General features: G+C 45.8%; 1 protein-coding gene across 3 annotated transcripts in view; it reads right to left on the bottom strand.

Annotated features, from left to right (window-relative positions):
* CHD6 (chromodomain helicase DNA binding protein 6) overlaps positions 1-14668 on the bottom strand; it is a 204448-nt gene that overhangs the window by 13760 nt on the left and 176020 nt on the right. For all 3 annotated transcript variants that reach the window (XM_030309584.1, XM_030309585.1, XM_030309586.1), the window contains 6 exons: positions 10043-10103; positions 9163-9379; positions 7266-7474; positions 4573-6150; positions 1292-1443; positions 713-919 (listed from right to left, as the gene is read on the bottom strand). In XM_030309584.1, the coding sequence (XP_030165444.1) occupies positions 713-919; positions 1292-1443; positions 4573-6150; positions 7266-7474; positions 9163-9379; positions 10043-10103 (2424 nt within the window). The remainder of the gene's footprint in view (positions 1-712; positions 920-1291; positions 1444-4572; positions 6151-7265; positions 7475-9162; positions 9380-10042; positions 10104-14668) is intronic.

Raw genomic sequence — 14668 nt, 5'->3', positions numbered from 1 at the left:
TCAGAATCTACTGGGAAATTAAAAAAAAAAAAAAAAAAATTCCAATACTCAGTCTACACCCTGGACCAATTAAATCAGAACCAGCAGCTTTTCAAGGTCCCCAGCAGGTTCCACTGTGCACTTGAAGGTTGAGAGCCAGCGTGCTAACAACGTACCTCAAATTAGACCTTACTTGTAAGCCTGAGTTTATAAAACCCATTCTGACTTCCCTAGTTTCTATCAGCTGCCATTATTCTCGTGTCCTTCCAAGTACCGAACACACCAATCCGATCCATTCACGCCTCCTTTTCCTTATCCGTTTATTAGTTATCAAGTCATGCTTTCCAACTCCCCCCCACCCCCGCCCCATGCTGTTTAGATCCATTCTGCCACTAACCTGGTCTAGAACCTCAACTCTTCATCAGACCCACCCTTGGCCTCCCAGCCGCTGGCACCCTTCTTTCCTGACGCTCACGTCCCAAGAGCCCCGCACACCCCTCCAGCTGAGCTGTAAACTCTGCTCTCGTCATGCATTTCCCTGCCCTAAGACTTTCAGTAGCTCCCTGCTGCCTACAGGATAAAATCTAAATTCTTCAATTAAACTAATGACTGCACAAAAAAAGAATAAAAGTCCTATCCATTCAGTCAGTGTTTGCTGAATGAATGACTTAACTGAGAAGAGCCATGTGTCCCTGTTCTCTGCTGCACAGTCAGCCCCACGCTATGGCCTCACCTTCTGGATCTGGGCCACCAATGCTGCACCACTGCTGAAGCTGTGTTCTGATGTTTCTGGCTCCGAGATGCTGCTTCGAGAACCAGCACTGCTGGTTAACACAGGGGTGGGCAGTGTGCCCGGGGGCTCGTACTGCTGGCTGGAAGGCCACTTCCCCTTTAACACCACGTGGCAGATATTATCCAGGCGGTTGATTATCACGCGATCCTATAAAAAAGACCAAAAGCTATGAGGAGTAATCACCAAGCTACTCAAATTCACTAAGTCCCTTGAGATCACGTGTCAAGTTTTCTGAGCAGAAGGAGTTGATTAGAAAAGAGCACACTCATATGTACTCACTTTACAAGTCTTAAAATAAGTTCTATGGTCCGGACAATGAAAATTAAAGCCATAGTGCTGTAAATACGAAGACATTTTTATATTATCGTCTAATTAGTCGAGTGTGTATGTGTTTAGTGTTCAAATGTTACCATTACTAATACCTTTTCAAGATATTACACATTTCTCTGAATTTATTATTCAGAAATACTCTACAAGCTGAGAAGGCTTTGGGTAGAAAACGCACACTCTGTGAGGTACCTTTGGCCACTCAGAGAAGGAAAAGAGGGTCTTCTCCTGGAGCAGTTGAGCAATGGTGGGAGCCCGAGCCTCCTGTAGGTCATCCCCGAGGTCTCCAGCAATGCCTGATGCTGAGCTCTTGCTCTCCTCTTCAGAGTATTTCCCTGGGTAATCTGCAAAGAAGGGTTTAAAAAAATCAATTTGGTACTTGGGAGACAGTAATGATCTGAAAGATTAGGACACCTGATCTGTCTTTTCAAAAAATTAGCTCATTCGGTGCTAACTTATTTGAAATTAAACATTAATGACCATGCCTTCTCTTTCCAGAAGGTTCTGGAAGAACCAAAATGCAGATCCTTCTTTAGGGCTATCCATGCAAGTCATGTGATAACTCTGCATCCACACCCCAACAAAAACAACAAAAGAGGAGACTGTCCTGTGTATCCAAGAATGAGAGCAGGCTGAGCAGCAGAGGCTCACGTAGAGTAGCTGAGGAGAGGAAATTGAACATTGTAATATTTTGATGCATTGAAGGCACAGTCCACAGCAAGACGCTGATGTTAATGAAGGATGGGAGGTCCTGACACTTACAACAAAGGCAAAATAGACCTGATTCATGTCAACAATGATGCAAAGAACCTAGAACATTTATATCATGATGGAAACAAATGGAAACGCAGCTCATTCTTTCAAGTTTCAGTAGTGAAAGTTTATTATCAGTGTGAAATGGATCTTCAAAGATCCACTTACCAGTAATGATAGGGAATAAACACAGGGTAGCAAAATGTCCAGGGCAGGAAAAGCTGTGTGCCTCTTTCCTTGTGAAATGACAAGGAAGGTCGATCCTCTGAAACACAGAGGTGGAGATTTCACTGCTGACTGTGCACCAGTCTAGGGAGCTGTGGGGACCCCTGACCACAAACAGGGCCTTGCCAAGCCATTGGATTCAAGGATATGCAAGACAGATGTGGCCCTGACCCTCAGGCTCTTATGATTTCATGGGGGAAAGACAGGAAAATAGTAATGATAAACGAATAACTACAATTACAAACCATGGCAAATGCTTTAAAAAGAAGCAAGGTGTTATGATAGGGAAAAAGAGCTTTGGAAGGACCTGCTGGTAGAAGGTAAGGCCGGTAAAGAGGGCTTCTTGAAGGAGAGAACACCCAAGAAGAGGAGGAGGATGCTTCTTTTGGACGTGCTGAGGAACAAAGAGACACATCCAGGGGAAAAGTACAAAAATGAGGCTGGATGGGTAGAATCATCTAGATGATGCTGAATCCTGTAGGCCATGATAGAAAATTCGAATTTTACTCTAGATCTAATGGGGAGCATTCCTGAAAGGTTTTAAGCAGAGAGCCTGGATTTAAGTTTTATGAAAAAAAAAAAAAAAAGAAAGAAAGAAAGAAAAAAAGAAAAAAGATGTATGAGAGAAAACCCTGGAAAAGAGCCAGGAGACCTGGGGGCTGGCCCTGACAGCTGTACCAATTACTGCCCAACCTGTTCCACATCTCCTATTTGTGGAGGACCCCCTCTGAGGCCTGCTAAAGCATATATGTTATATGTGTGTGTGTGTGTGTGTGTGTGTGTGTGTATGCATTTATTTACTTATTTATGAGAGAGAGAGAGAGAGAGAGAGAGAGAGAGAGAGAGAGAGAGAGAAAGAAACAGTGAGTGTGTGTGCAGGGGAGGGGCAGAGAGTGGGGGATGGGGGTGGACAGAAGATCCGAAGCAGGCTCTGTGCTGATAGCATCCAGCCTGATGCAGGGCTTGAACCCATGAACCACGAGACCTTGACCTGAGCTGAAGTCGGACACTCAACCCACTGAGCCACCCAGGTGCCCCACCCCCACTTAAAAAACATTTTTTTTTTTTAAATTTAAAACCATTTTTAAAAGCACTGGTGCAAGGGGGCCTGCCCGTGAGTGTGCCACTCACCAAAGCTCATCAAGCTGATGCTGCACCAAAGGGCCTCAGAGCACAGAGGTTTCTCCTCTAAACCATACCCTTCTACGCCCTGTACTCATTTCACCGTCTGGATTTCCAAGGACTGTTTGGTGATTTTCCCCATAACAAGGTTCAAAACACAATGTGGGTCACAAAGCAGTGATCCTTTGTAGCCTAGGCTGAGGATGCACAAGGTCAGAGACTGGCTCCCCTTGGGTCACCTGGGGCTACAAGTCGACCTAAGCTACTTTCAGTGGCCTGTCATTATCCCAGGTAGCATGTAAAGTTTAGCTTGGGTTTGGAACTCGTCCCAAGGGACATCACAATGACTAAAGCCAAAGGTAAGGGGCTTACAAATAAAAGGAGGCTAGATCATGCAGGGGGGCTCAGCTGAGCTCCTCTCCCTTTTTCCTGCTTTGATAGAAGGGCACTGTCCCAGAAGGAGGAAGCTGTGTCTGTCTCAATCTCTGAGCACCACACCTGGCATTAGGCCAAGCATGAACCGGGTTTTTTTGTCTTTTGGTTGTTTTTGACAATGACAAGGATAAATAGAATTGTTTTTGTCCATTGTAATATGTCCTCTTGGGTCTGAAGGAGTAAAAACACCAGTGAAAAAGGTAAAAACCAATTCTTGTTGCTCAGAGTCTCTAATCAATGTATCTTTGCAAAAGCACAGAAATATCTGAGTCAGGTAGATTCTTAACATTTAGAAAGTCATCTTAACTTGAAGCCTTATCTAAGAATTTATTTAAAAAGACCAAATCTATTTGTATTTTTGTTGAGTTACTTGTAATTTTGTATTCTTATTCCTGTTAACTTACTAAAATGAATTTAAATTCAATGCACCAACACTGACTCACGGGTTTTGACGATAACATGAATAAATGGTCCTATCTTTGCTCACCTTAATAAAGATCGCATTTATTTGTATTTTTGCGGAGTTCCTGAAAAATTAACTGCACCTACACAAAACTGCAGGTTCTTGATGTTCCCAGGTGTTTTTACTTTGACCAGTTTGAAGCACGTCCCTTAGCGGAAGAACAAGTAACTTCCCCCAACAATGTATCTAGCACCTACTGTACAGAAAGAAGCCTACAGCCCTGCCCAAATCACAAGGCTGGTGCAGCAAAGGTGCTACGACTGTTCATAATCATCTTCAGTTCTAGAATGATCAGAGTTGAGCTACTCTGTCTCACTTTCAGACCAAGGCCTGTGACCTTTGATCTTAAACCACAGGAGAGCGGGCAGGTCCCTCTCAGAAGCTACACCATCTCCTGACCCTCCCTCCACCCTGCCCCCTCCCTGTCACGTGAGAACTGGCTTACCCAGAACACCACAGACTGTGCAGACTATACCTTGAGCATGGCTGTTCCCATCTCTGTCGTAATCATCTTTGCTCTCAAAATCCATGTCTTCGGACTTGAGCTCACTTGCTTCTGGATATGCAGGGAAACCTTTTTTGCCTTCTGCATTTTCCTTCCAAGGTTCTTTTGACAGCTCGTGCTTTCCCTGAAAGGGCTCTGATGGAGGAGCGGTGGGCTCACCCTCCACTGTGATACTATTCGTTTTGCTTCTGTACAGGTCTGGGGTATACCCCTTGGATTTGTCCACTTCAAACTCCTCGTTCTCGAGGCCACGTGCCCACCTCTCCGTGTGCTTGCAGTGACACTGACAGGCTGCTGGAGGAAAAGCCCCCTGTGGTCTAGGATGCTGGCTCATGGCCTCCAGGCTTCCTCTCTTGACCTCATCCACAGGGAGGCCTCGGCTCTTTTCCCTTAGGATATTAGCAGTGGGCTCGGCTAGATGCAAAACCTCGGGCCTTTCCCTCAGGCCTGTGGTCACACCTACGTTCTCCTCCTCATTCTCTTCCTCTTCCTCCTCCTCTTCACTGTGGTTCTGACTCAAAACCAATTTACTTTCTAAACTTTTGTTTTCTAATAAATCAATTAACTGCTGGTCTGATGACAAGCTTCTTCTGGAATCACAGACACTAAGATGGCACATATCTACAAACCCACTTTCATTTCCCTGATCCAAGGAAGGGGAAGCTAAGTGTTTGGCTTCTAGCTGCCCAATGCTTTCAGGCCTCTGCCCTGCCTCACTGCAGACATCCCCTTCCCTTGAAAGAGACAGCAACAGATGTTTTCCATTTTTGATGTTCATCTGAGCTACCCCTGCTTCTAAGCTACTCATAAAAGACGGCCCTGAAGGTATTTCTGCCTCATGGCCAGCAGGCCGGCAGTTCCCATCTTTGCTTGCCGAGAGGGCCAGAGCATCCTTTCTGGGCTCTGTGTTTGTACTGGGGCTCTCCTGGAGAGAGCCCGGCTCTCGAATGAGAGCCTTCTTCCCATACATCATGCTCTCCAAGGACTCAGGCAGCAGACTTTCATCGTGGGTGATGGAAATGACATCCTGAACTTTAGAAATAAAGTTGTCACAAGTCATGTCAGATAAACTGCCCCCAGGTGGAGCGAGATGATCATCTCTACTTTCTATTTTCACCAGATTCTCAGGTTCATTTTCAAGGGGCTCTGAAGTCCTGCTCATCTGAGTGTACGTAAGAGATTCATACAGCCTGGAGTTGGTCTGGTAAAGGCAACAGAGACTTTCTGGTGCCTGGGCGTCCGTTCTCTTATGCTGGGCGTAGTTTCTGTAGGCATCCAGGAAGGACAGCTGGGGGTCGGTCATGATGTAATAGTCAGTGCGGTTCAGCCCATGCTTGGCGGTGCCGACGAGCAGGTCTCGGTCGTGCTTCCCACACTCCCACCAGACTGGGAGGTAGAGGCTGGGCCTGCAGAGCTGGAGGCGCTCGTGCAGCTGAGGACACCTCAGCACTTGCTCTCGGACCTTCCGCAGCAGCTCAATGCGGTAAAGGGTTCTCGCGGCCCGTTCCTCCGTGATGGGTTCCACATAGATGCTGGGATCTGGGGGACCTGGAAAGGCCAACACAGAGCCCATCACTGAAGGCAACCCCAGGACAACTGCTGCCCACCTGAGCCCCTGTATCTCTGGTTCTGCGTTTAACTCGCTGGCTCCCCAGCATGCAGTCCTAGGTGAGTGTGCCCCTGCTACACGGAAAAGCTACGACAATGGAAGGTTTTTATGAAACAAGGACAGACCCAGTAAAGGTGAAAGGAACACGAGAACTTCAGTTCTGGAGGTGACATGAGTTCTCATTCAGTAAGCATGTACTCGGTGCCCTGTACCCAAAGTCCTTTACGTGCCCTTCGGCTCTCATGGCTATGCTACGCTACAGCATCGTCAGCCCTGCCTAAAGGATGGGGAAGGAGGCTCAAACACGCTAACTTGCTCCACAGGGCAGAACCAGGATTCGAGTCCAAGTCTCATCAGTGGGGCTGCAAGGCCCGGCTCCCTGTGTTCTATCCAGCTCCTTGGTTTTAATGAAAACACCCTAACCGTGTCACGTGGGGGCAGAAGCGGGGACGTGTGTGCATGCTGCCGTCAGCCCAGAACGCACGCTGGGTGGGCTCTGTATTTGTTGTAGCTTTCCTACAGTACAGTCCTATGGTCCAGACCAAGTTTATCTACAAACAAAGGCAGAAGAGGGACATCAAGGAAGAAGCTGTTGCAAATCTTAACCAAGAAGCAATTACTCTGAAGGCGTCCCTGTTGGAGCAGGGGATGTTTAAAACAGCCACTTCCTTTCTATAGCTACAATTCAACACATGGAAAAATAAAGTTACTAAGATGTAATCTAAGGATGGAGCAAAGTTCACCAGAGAATTCAATCTGTACGAGACTTAATGATCCACTGGAGGTTAATTAACAGCAGTCTCCCAATACTTCTGTGAGATGTTTATCTGAATTTCAGTTTTTGTTGAAGCTGCATCATTTTGGGAGAGAGATTTTATTTTATGAGGGTGGACCCAATTAGCAGTTCAGGAACTTGTGAAAACCCACTTGACTTTACCTGAATTCTTCAGGTAGACTCCACTCTCATGATCAGGATTACCTGAAGTGATTCTGTACCTTGAAAATAAACATGCCCCTTTCCTGTGTATCGGGGATACACAGAGAATTTGCTCACCACCATCCTTCCATGTGGGCAGACGACAGACGTTCCGGCACATGGCCACAAAGCTATAAAAATAGTGCTCCAGGCTCTCATCCGACTTCTTGTCCAAACGGGAAATGATGCGGAACTGCGTCCAGTCAAAAGTTTTCTTTTCTTGATCATAAACAACCCCAAAGGAGGACACTGCTCTGTAGAAGTCTGCTTGCTCTCTCCTAGTCCACCTTGGGATTTAATCAGAAAGGGAGAGTGAGCTGTTTTCCCTTAAAAAAAAAAAAAGCCAACATCTACTTATTGAGTGCCTACCTACTAGGAGAGCCCATAGAGTCAAGAAAGCAGGGAGGGCGGTTTGCCTACTTTATTATTTTTTATTAAGTTAAATTGGGCTGAGAGGCTTATAATGAAAACAGCCTATTACCTTACCACTACTTTCAAATCTTTCAACTTCTTATGGTATTTATCTCTCCATTTCTAAGTCACATGTACAGACTTGCTATCTCTTGATTCATTAATTTTAGATTACCTAGTTTGTTTCCACTTGTTGGAGATGAAGACTCTAAAATCTTCATTTTAGATGAAGACGCTTCAATATTTTATTTATTTTTCCCCCGGTAAGACAACACAGAATCAGAGAGTCCTGGAGGGCCTTAAAGCCACCTCCTTGCTTTTCCAAATGAGGAAACTGGTCCAGAGAAGGGAAGTGACTCCCTCAGCCACACATCTCCCCCATTTCACATAGGCTTTCTTCCAGTTTTATGTAGGTAGGTAGCCCATATCTAGGACACAAAGGTTCTCTAGTCTCTACATCCTGCAGGGTTAAGATAATGATGTAAGGTGGCTGGAATATTATACCCGGCCCAGGGTCTTTATGAGGGGCTCTTGGGCATAGTACTTTCCATCCCCGGAGGGAGTTAGGCCAGGAGTGGGGTGAGGGAGTCACAGGAAGAATGAGAAGCAGGCAAGAAGGGCTCAGGTTCTCTTCGGAGCTGTGAAAGATGGAAGAAATATTTTCTCTGAATTACCAAATTTCATAAAGTCAGAAGGTATACACAGAAGTAACTGAGTTTGCTATTTTTTCTCTTTGGTGTTCTTTTAATTCAGTGGATGCTACATCAGAAGGATGGATAGATAGGGTGCCTGGGTGGCTCAGTCGGTTAAATGTCCGACTTCGGCTCAGGTCATGATTTCACAGTTCGTGAGTTCGAGCCCCGCACTGGACTCTGTGCTGACAGCTCAGAGCCCAGAGCCTGCTTCAGATTCTGTGTCTCCCTCTCTCTCTGCCCTTCCCCTGCTTGTGCTCTCTCTCTCTCTCTCTCTCTAAGAATAAACATTTTAAAAAAATTACATAAGAAAAAAAAAGATGGATAGAAAGACTTAAAAGAACTGCAGCTTTGTTCATTTTTTTCTGGTGGCATCATTCCTAGACTGTGCTGGCCTTCTGTAGCCATTTTAATCGTAATTCTCAGATTGGCAAGTAACTCCTGATAATTTATCCCCTCCTTCTGAGCAGGCATTTTATAGGGCTTACTGCTTTCAAAGTCTTGATAAGGACTGGTAACTATAACATGGCACCTTCATCACACACTGGTCACTTCGCTGCTAAAAGAACACGGTCTGATATATGCTAATTTTAAACCACATTTCCAGGGACTGGGGTCCAACTTAGGAAGGGGGTCAAGCTGGAAAATCACAGAAGTCTGGGACTTGGGAACAAAACTGTTTCCTAGATCTCACCAACTCTCCAGTCAGTATGACCACACCATCGCAGTTGGAGCCTGGATTGGATTAGTTCTGGAGACCACCTAACTTCACGTGAGAACATTAAATACACTTGTTCTCCAGCGATCAGCTCTCCCTCGTCACCTTTACTCAGTGGGCAGTTCCGCATGCCCTTTTGGTCACTGGCTTTTACCTCTTTTGAGCTTCCTTGTTGATGAGATCCATTTCTGAGGTTCTCCTGAACATCTCTTCCTGGACCCAGTATCCTTGGTTACCTGGTCCCAGGACTTCCGGTCGGCAGAGTTCCTTGCGGTTACAGCGCTGGTACACGGTGACCAGACGTCTGAGCCGAGCCGTGAGAGCAGACGGAACTGGCCAGGGTGATTTGTCTGGGTCGGAGCCATCCTGGGCTTCAAACATCAGTGAGGATATTAGTACTTACAAACAGAACCAAAACAAAGGTGGCTGTTTTTTGTCGTTTGGGTTCAATAAAAACAAAGCTGACTCAAGAAGCTGATCTATCAGCTCAGGAGCTGAAGCACAGCTGGAAGGCCCGCAATGCCGCGGTAGGAACAGCTTCAGGCTGAGGCTGGCTTTAGCATCTCTCACATGCAGGACCAATTTGGGGGCCTTGCTCTACGGCGTGGGGACAAGGAGGCCCTGTGTGGCCTTCTCCATATGGAACTAGGGGCTTTGTGTAGCTGGGTATTCCAACCAAGTCTTCCAGGTCTGAATTCAGAAAAAATGAACCACACCAAACCAATCCTCCCTAACTTTCCTCCCCTCAAATTAATTAAACGAATAATACATCAATGAAACCACAATTCTTCTTTCTCTGACTCCATCCTGTCCTCAGATATCATTGACTTCACTTCCAAATTTTGAGGACAGGTGGGGGAAGCTTGCCAGAGCCACATTAAAGCTCCATGTGTGACTCCAGGAGACTCTGATGAAGGCCAACTTTCTAGGCTCTTGAGCCTCCTTAGAAAGAGCACTTTTATTACACATGAACTCCAGGATAACTACAAACTGGGACCTTACTTTGCTCTGCCTTCAGAAGGACACAGTCTCACCTGCCCGGCTGTCATCTTTCTTTTCGCCAAAAATGCCATCACCTCCGTCGCTGGAACTCTCCTAGGGACAAATGGAGCATAGCTGCAGCCCAGGACAAATCAGCCCAGGCAGCCCCCAGGCAGCAGGAGACCTCTCCTGCCCACGAACAGCTCAAAGACTGAAATGGTCCCCGGTAAATAAAGCTTACTTGTGCAGTTTTAAAAGAACCAGAAAGCAGCTTATTTAAAATAAGCATTTCTTCTTAGAACAGTGTAGAATGATTCTGCCTGCAGAGAATTAGCTTAAAGAGCGACGAGCTGGCATGCTCTCCCTGGCAATTACATTTTACAAGCACTATTTTAGCTGTGAATTTAAATATTTGCTTTACCATCGTCTCTTGCAATTTAATACTGTCATTTCACAAAGGTTGTGCCTGCATTTTGGGGTTTTCATTTTTTGCTGTGAAAAAGTATGCTCGTGTTCATTACAGTTCGTTTACTTCACAGCAACAGATGCTCTTTTCCTAAAACGTGACTGCTCCAGACATGAGACCTGATGGCGCAAAAACCCCAGGAATTTAAAATTGAAATCACAACTGAGGCTCCAAGTGAATCTGGAGTAATTTCACAGGCACAGAGCTTATTCATGGTGGAGCATTTGTCAAACTGGCTCTGATGGATTCCTTTACAAATCCTTTCTTGGTCTCAGGAAGGGAACTCTCAAAGTTCTTTATATGTAAGGCGTGTGGGAGAGTTTGGGGGTGGGAGAGGAGATAGTGCTATTTTTCAACTGGACTCCATTTTTAACATGAAAACTTACTGTCTTTTTGATTAGCATCTTTTGACTTGAATGATGAAGAGAATAGCCCCAAGATTCAAGACTCTGGCCATGTTAGGGAGGGTCAGATGGGAGTAAGGATCAGTAATCTATGGTCTACAGGCTGCTTTTGTGTGGCCCTTGAGCTAAGATTAGGTTTTACAGTTTTTTGTGTGTTTTTTTTTTTTTTTAATGTTTATTTATCTTTGAGAGAGACAGAGTGCAAGCCGGGGAGGGGCAGAGAAAGAGGGAGACAGAATCCGAAGCAGGCTGCAGGCTCTGAGCTGCAGGCACAGAGCGCGATGCGGGGCCTGAACCCACAAACCACAAGATCATGACCTGAGCCAAAGTCAGACGACGCTTAACCGACTGAGCCACCCAGTGCCCCAAGTTTTTACAGTTTTCACACCTTTGGAGGTTAGAAGAAAAAGAAGAGGAAGAAGAAGAAAAGGAGGAAGGAGGAGAGGGAGAAGGAGGAGAATATGCGACGGACTGGAGGTAGCCCCCAGGCCTACATACAATCCGCTTCCTGGAAGGGTGCATGCAGCATATCATCTAGGTTCGGTAGGAATGGAGAGACACCTGTGACTGGCATTAGTCAAAATCATCACCATTCTCTTAGGTCCCTAATACCATGGAAGAGGCTGAAAGAGAAAATTCTAGAAAGGCAACAAGGAGCAGGGGTACGTTTTCTCTCTTACAAAATAGTGATAATAGCTAACATTACTGAGAACTACATGTTACTTAAGCACTGCGTGAAACCCTTTACGTGGTTTATCTCATTTAGTTATCGGAACTGCTTCACGAGGTAGAGACTATGACTCTCCTCATTTTACAGATGCAGAAAACAAGCCCTAGAAAGGTTCTGTAACTTGCCCAAGGTCACATGGCTAGCAAGTGGCAGGGCTGGGTTTAGAACACAGTAGTCAGGGGCGCCTGGGTGGCTCAGTCCGTTGAGCATCCGACTTCGGCTCAGGTCCTAATCTCACGGTTCGTGAGTTCAAGCCCCTCGTTGGGCTCTGTGCTGACCGATTTAGATTCTGGACCCCGCTTTAGATTCTGTGTCTCCCTCTCTCTCTGGTCCTCCTCCTATACACTCTGCCTCTCTCTCAAAAATAAATAATAAAAGCAAAGCAAAACAAAACAAAAAACACAGTTGTCTGATGACTGCCTACACTTTCCAACCATTCTAACCATCTAAAAATAAAGGGCAAAATGAGAGTCTGGGTTGAAACTTTGTTTTGGAAAGTGAAACATATTTAGAATTGGAGAACACCAGTTCAAGCTCTCTTCCCCAGCCCAAACTGTTTCCTGCCATTTAGTATCAGTGAAGAGTGGAACCCTCAAGCTGATCTACTATACCATTAAAAAAATAAAATGTTTACTTATTCATTCTGAGAGGAGAGAATCCCAAGCAGGCTTCACGCCATGCTGTCAGCGTAGAGCCTGTGTGGGGCTCGATCTCACAAACTGAGAGATCGTGACCTGAGCCGAAATCGAGAGTTGGAACCTTAAACAACTGAGCCACCCAGGTGCCCCTGTATTGTACCATTTAAATACGCATTTAAATACGCCATCTCATCCTCTCCCACTATTTAAGTAGCTAAAAAAGAAAAAACTACCAGCCATGTCCTATATCCTTTCCTGCCGTTGAGAACATTTTTGAGTATCCTCACTGTATCCACAAAGATCCTTCGAATGCTGAAATTTATAATCCTAGACACTTCCAGATGGAGAAACGTTCTACAGCCTGTAAAATGTGGGAGTGAGGCTCCCACGCTCCTTCTGATGGATGGGTGGTTAACTTGGGCGTCACCACACTCCAAATCCACAAGGGCAGCTCCCAGCTTGGGGTGAGGCAGACACATGTGACATTTGGGTCTCCCTTCCATTCCCTCTACCAGTTTCTGTTGGTGCACAGTTGGGAAGCATGAACAGCCTTAGGCAAACTCTCAAGTAAGGCAAGATTCTGGTATTGACAAGTGTCTTTCTGTGTACCCTGCCCCGTCTTAGAGGCACTTCCTCTCTCTGGAAATGACAGAATGGAGAAGACCTGGCTTATCAATAGCCCAAGTGGAAAAGATGTCATAATCTTGTAAAGTGAGTGTGTTTCGTGTGGCTGCAGTGACAGGCTGGGACCAGAGGAGGCACACGGAAAGCCCTGCACCTGAAGCGCACAGTTGAACGTTCAGTCTCAACGTCTGCACACATGAATCCATCTGAAAGAAAGACTCATCTTTGAGGAGGTGTGAATCTGTCATGTCAACATGAAGGGCCCCAGAAAGTGCTGACACCAAGAACCTTAAAACAAAGGAAACTGAAAATGACAACAACAAACAGAGGAAACCGACTGGTTACAATGTGCAATTTCTCCATCTCAAGCGTGCATGTGATTTGCAGTCTGACAGTCCACTTCTCAATCTCACAAGCTCATTTCTTCATTTGCAAAAGGAGATAATAATACTTCAGAGGGTGACTGTGGGGCACAAATGTGTTGATTATGTAAAGTGATGAGCCAAATGCTGGCACAAAGCAAATGCCTAACACACAGTACCTGGAACTATGGGAACACTAATACACAGTCCCAACTCCCAGAAAATCAATCAATATCGCTGTCTTCCAGCTAAAATGTGTGCTGTAAGGAAGGCTTTAAGGTAACAGGAGCAATAACAACACAGGTCTACTGGGACCCAGGTAAGTGAGTTGCCAGACACTATACCAAGTACTTTCTATGCATTTTCATTTATTCATTATTCCATTTAGACAGGAGGAAACTGTGAAATGGGGCAGTTGGCAATCTCATCTAAGATCACACATAATTGTTAAGTGGTGAAGGTGGAATTAAAGCCCAGAAATCCTGATTTTAGAGGATGAGCACTAACCACTGTACTACATTGCCTCTGGCAGGTAGAAGACAATTTGGCAAGTGGGCCAAAGCAAAAGCACTGTCCATCAGCCAAGAGTCCAGACATGTCACCTCTGCACTGGGGGCAGGGACGTGCACGGACTCCTAGTTACTGAAAACAGAAGGCACCGTCTCCCTTGTGTGTGGCTGGCCCCTCCAGGCCTGGCCGCTGCCCTATTTGGTCTTGATGTGGGTGCGGGTGGAAGCATCAGTGGGACCTGCAGATCCAAGGAATTTCTTCTGTGCTCTTACAAAACCCCAGGACCAACACAACAGGCAAGGAGCTGTCTTCTTATATTGAGCAAACGAGTGTCCCTTGCTCTTGAGTGCCAGAAGCTGTGCCAGCTTCAAGGGCTGTAACAGGAGAAAAGATGGAACCCTTGTCCTTCCAGAGCTCACAGTCCGGTGGTCATGAGACATGCAGAAAGATACTGGCCCTGCTTTGTGATAACTGCTCCTAAACACAGCGGGAAAACAAGAGTCACCAGCCCTGCCAGACCCAAATCAGATAGGGGGAAAGATACCCACAAAGCAACTTTTGAGCTTGCTACTGAAGGACACATAGGAGTTTGCCAAGAGAACTTGAGAGCCCTCTGCGAGAGGTAATAGGATGTACAAAGGAGGAATTAAAAAAGATCCCACAGTGACTTTCATTTTACAGGAAAAATCAAGCATTCTGCTTTTTTAAAAAAATGTGTATTTATTTACTTTGAGAGAGAGAGAGTGAGGAGCGCCTGACGCAGGGCTCAATCTCATGACCTTAGCTGAAATCAAGAGTCGGACATTTAACAGACCAAGCCACCCAGGTGCCCCCAACTATTCTATTTTTGCATAAATGTCATGTTAGAGAGTAGACAGACACCAAACGTTATTAACATAAAACGCAAGGGTTTTATTATGGAAAGACCGCAGGATGTAGAAGACT

The sequence above is a fragment of the Lynx canadensis genome, chromosome A3 (assembly GCF_007474595.2).
Source record: "Lynx canadensis isolate LIC74 chromosome A3, mLynCan4.pri.v2, whole genome shotgun sequence".
Classification (NCBI taxonomy): domain Eukaryota; kingdom Metazoa; phylum Chordata; class Mammalia; order Carnivora; family Felidae; genus Lynx; species Lynx canadensis.
This window is presented reverse-complemented; position numbering and strand designations above follow the sequence as displayed.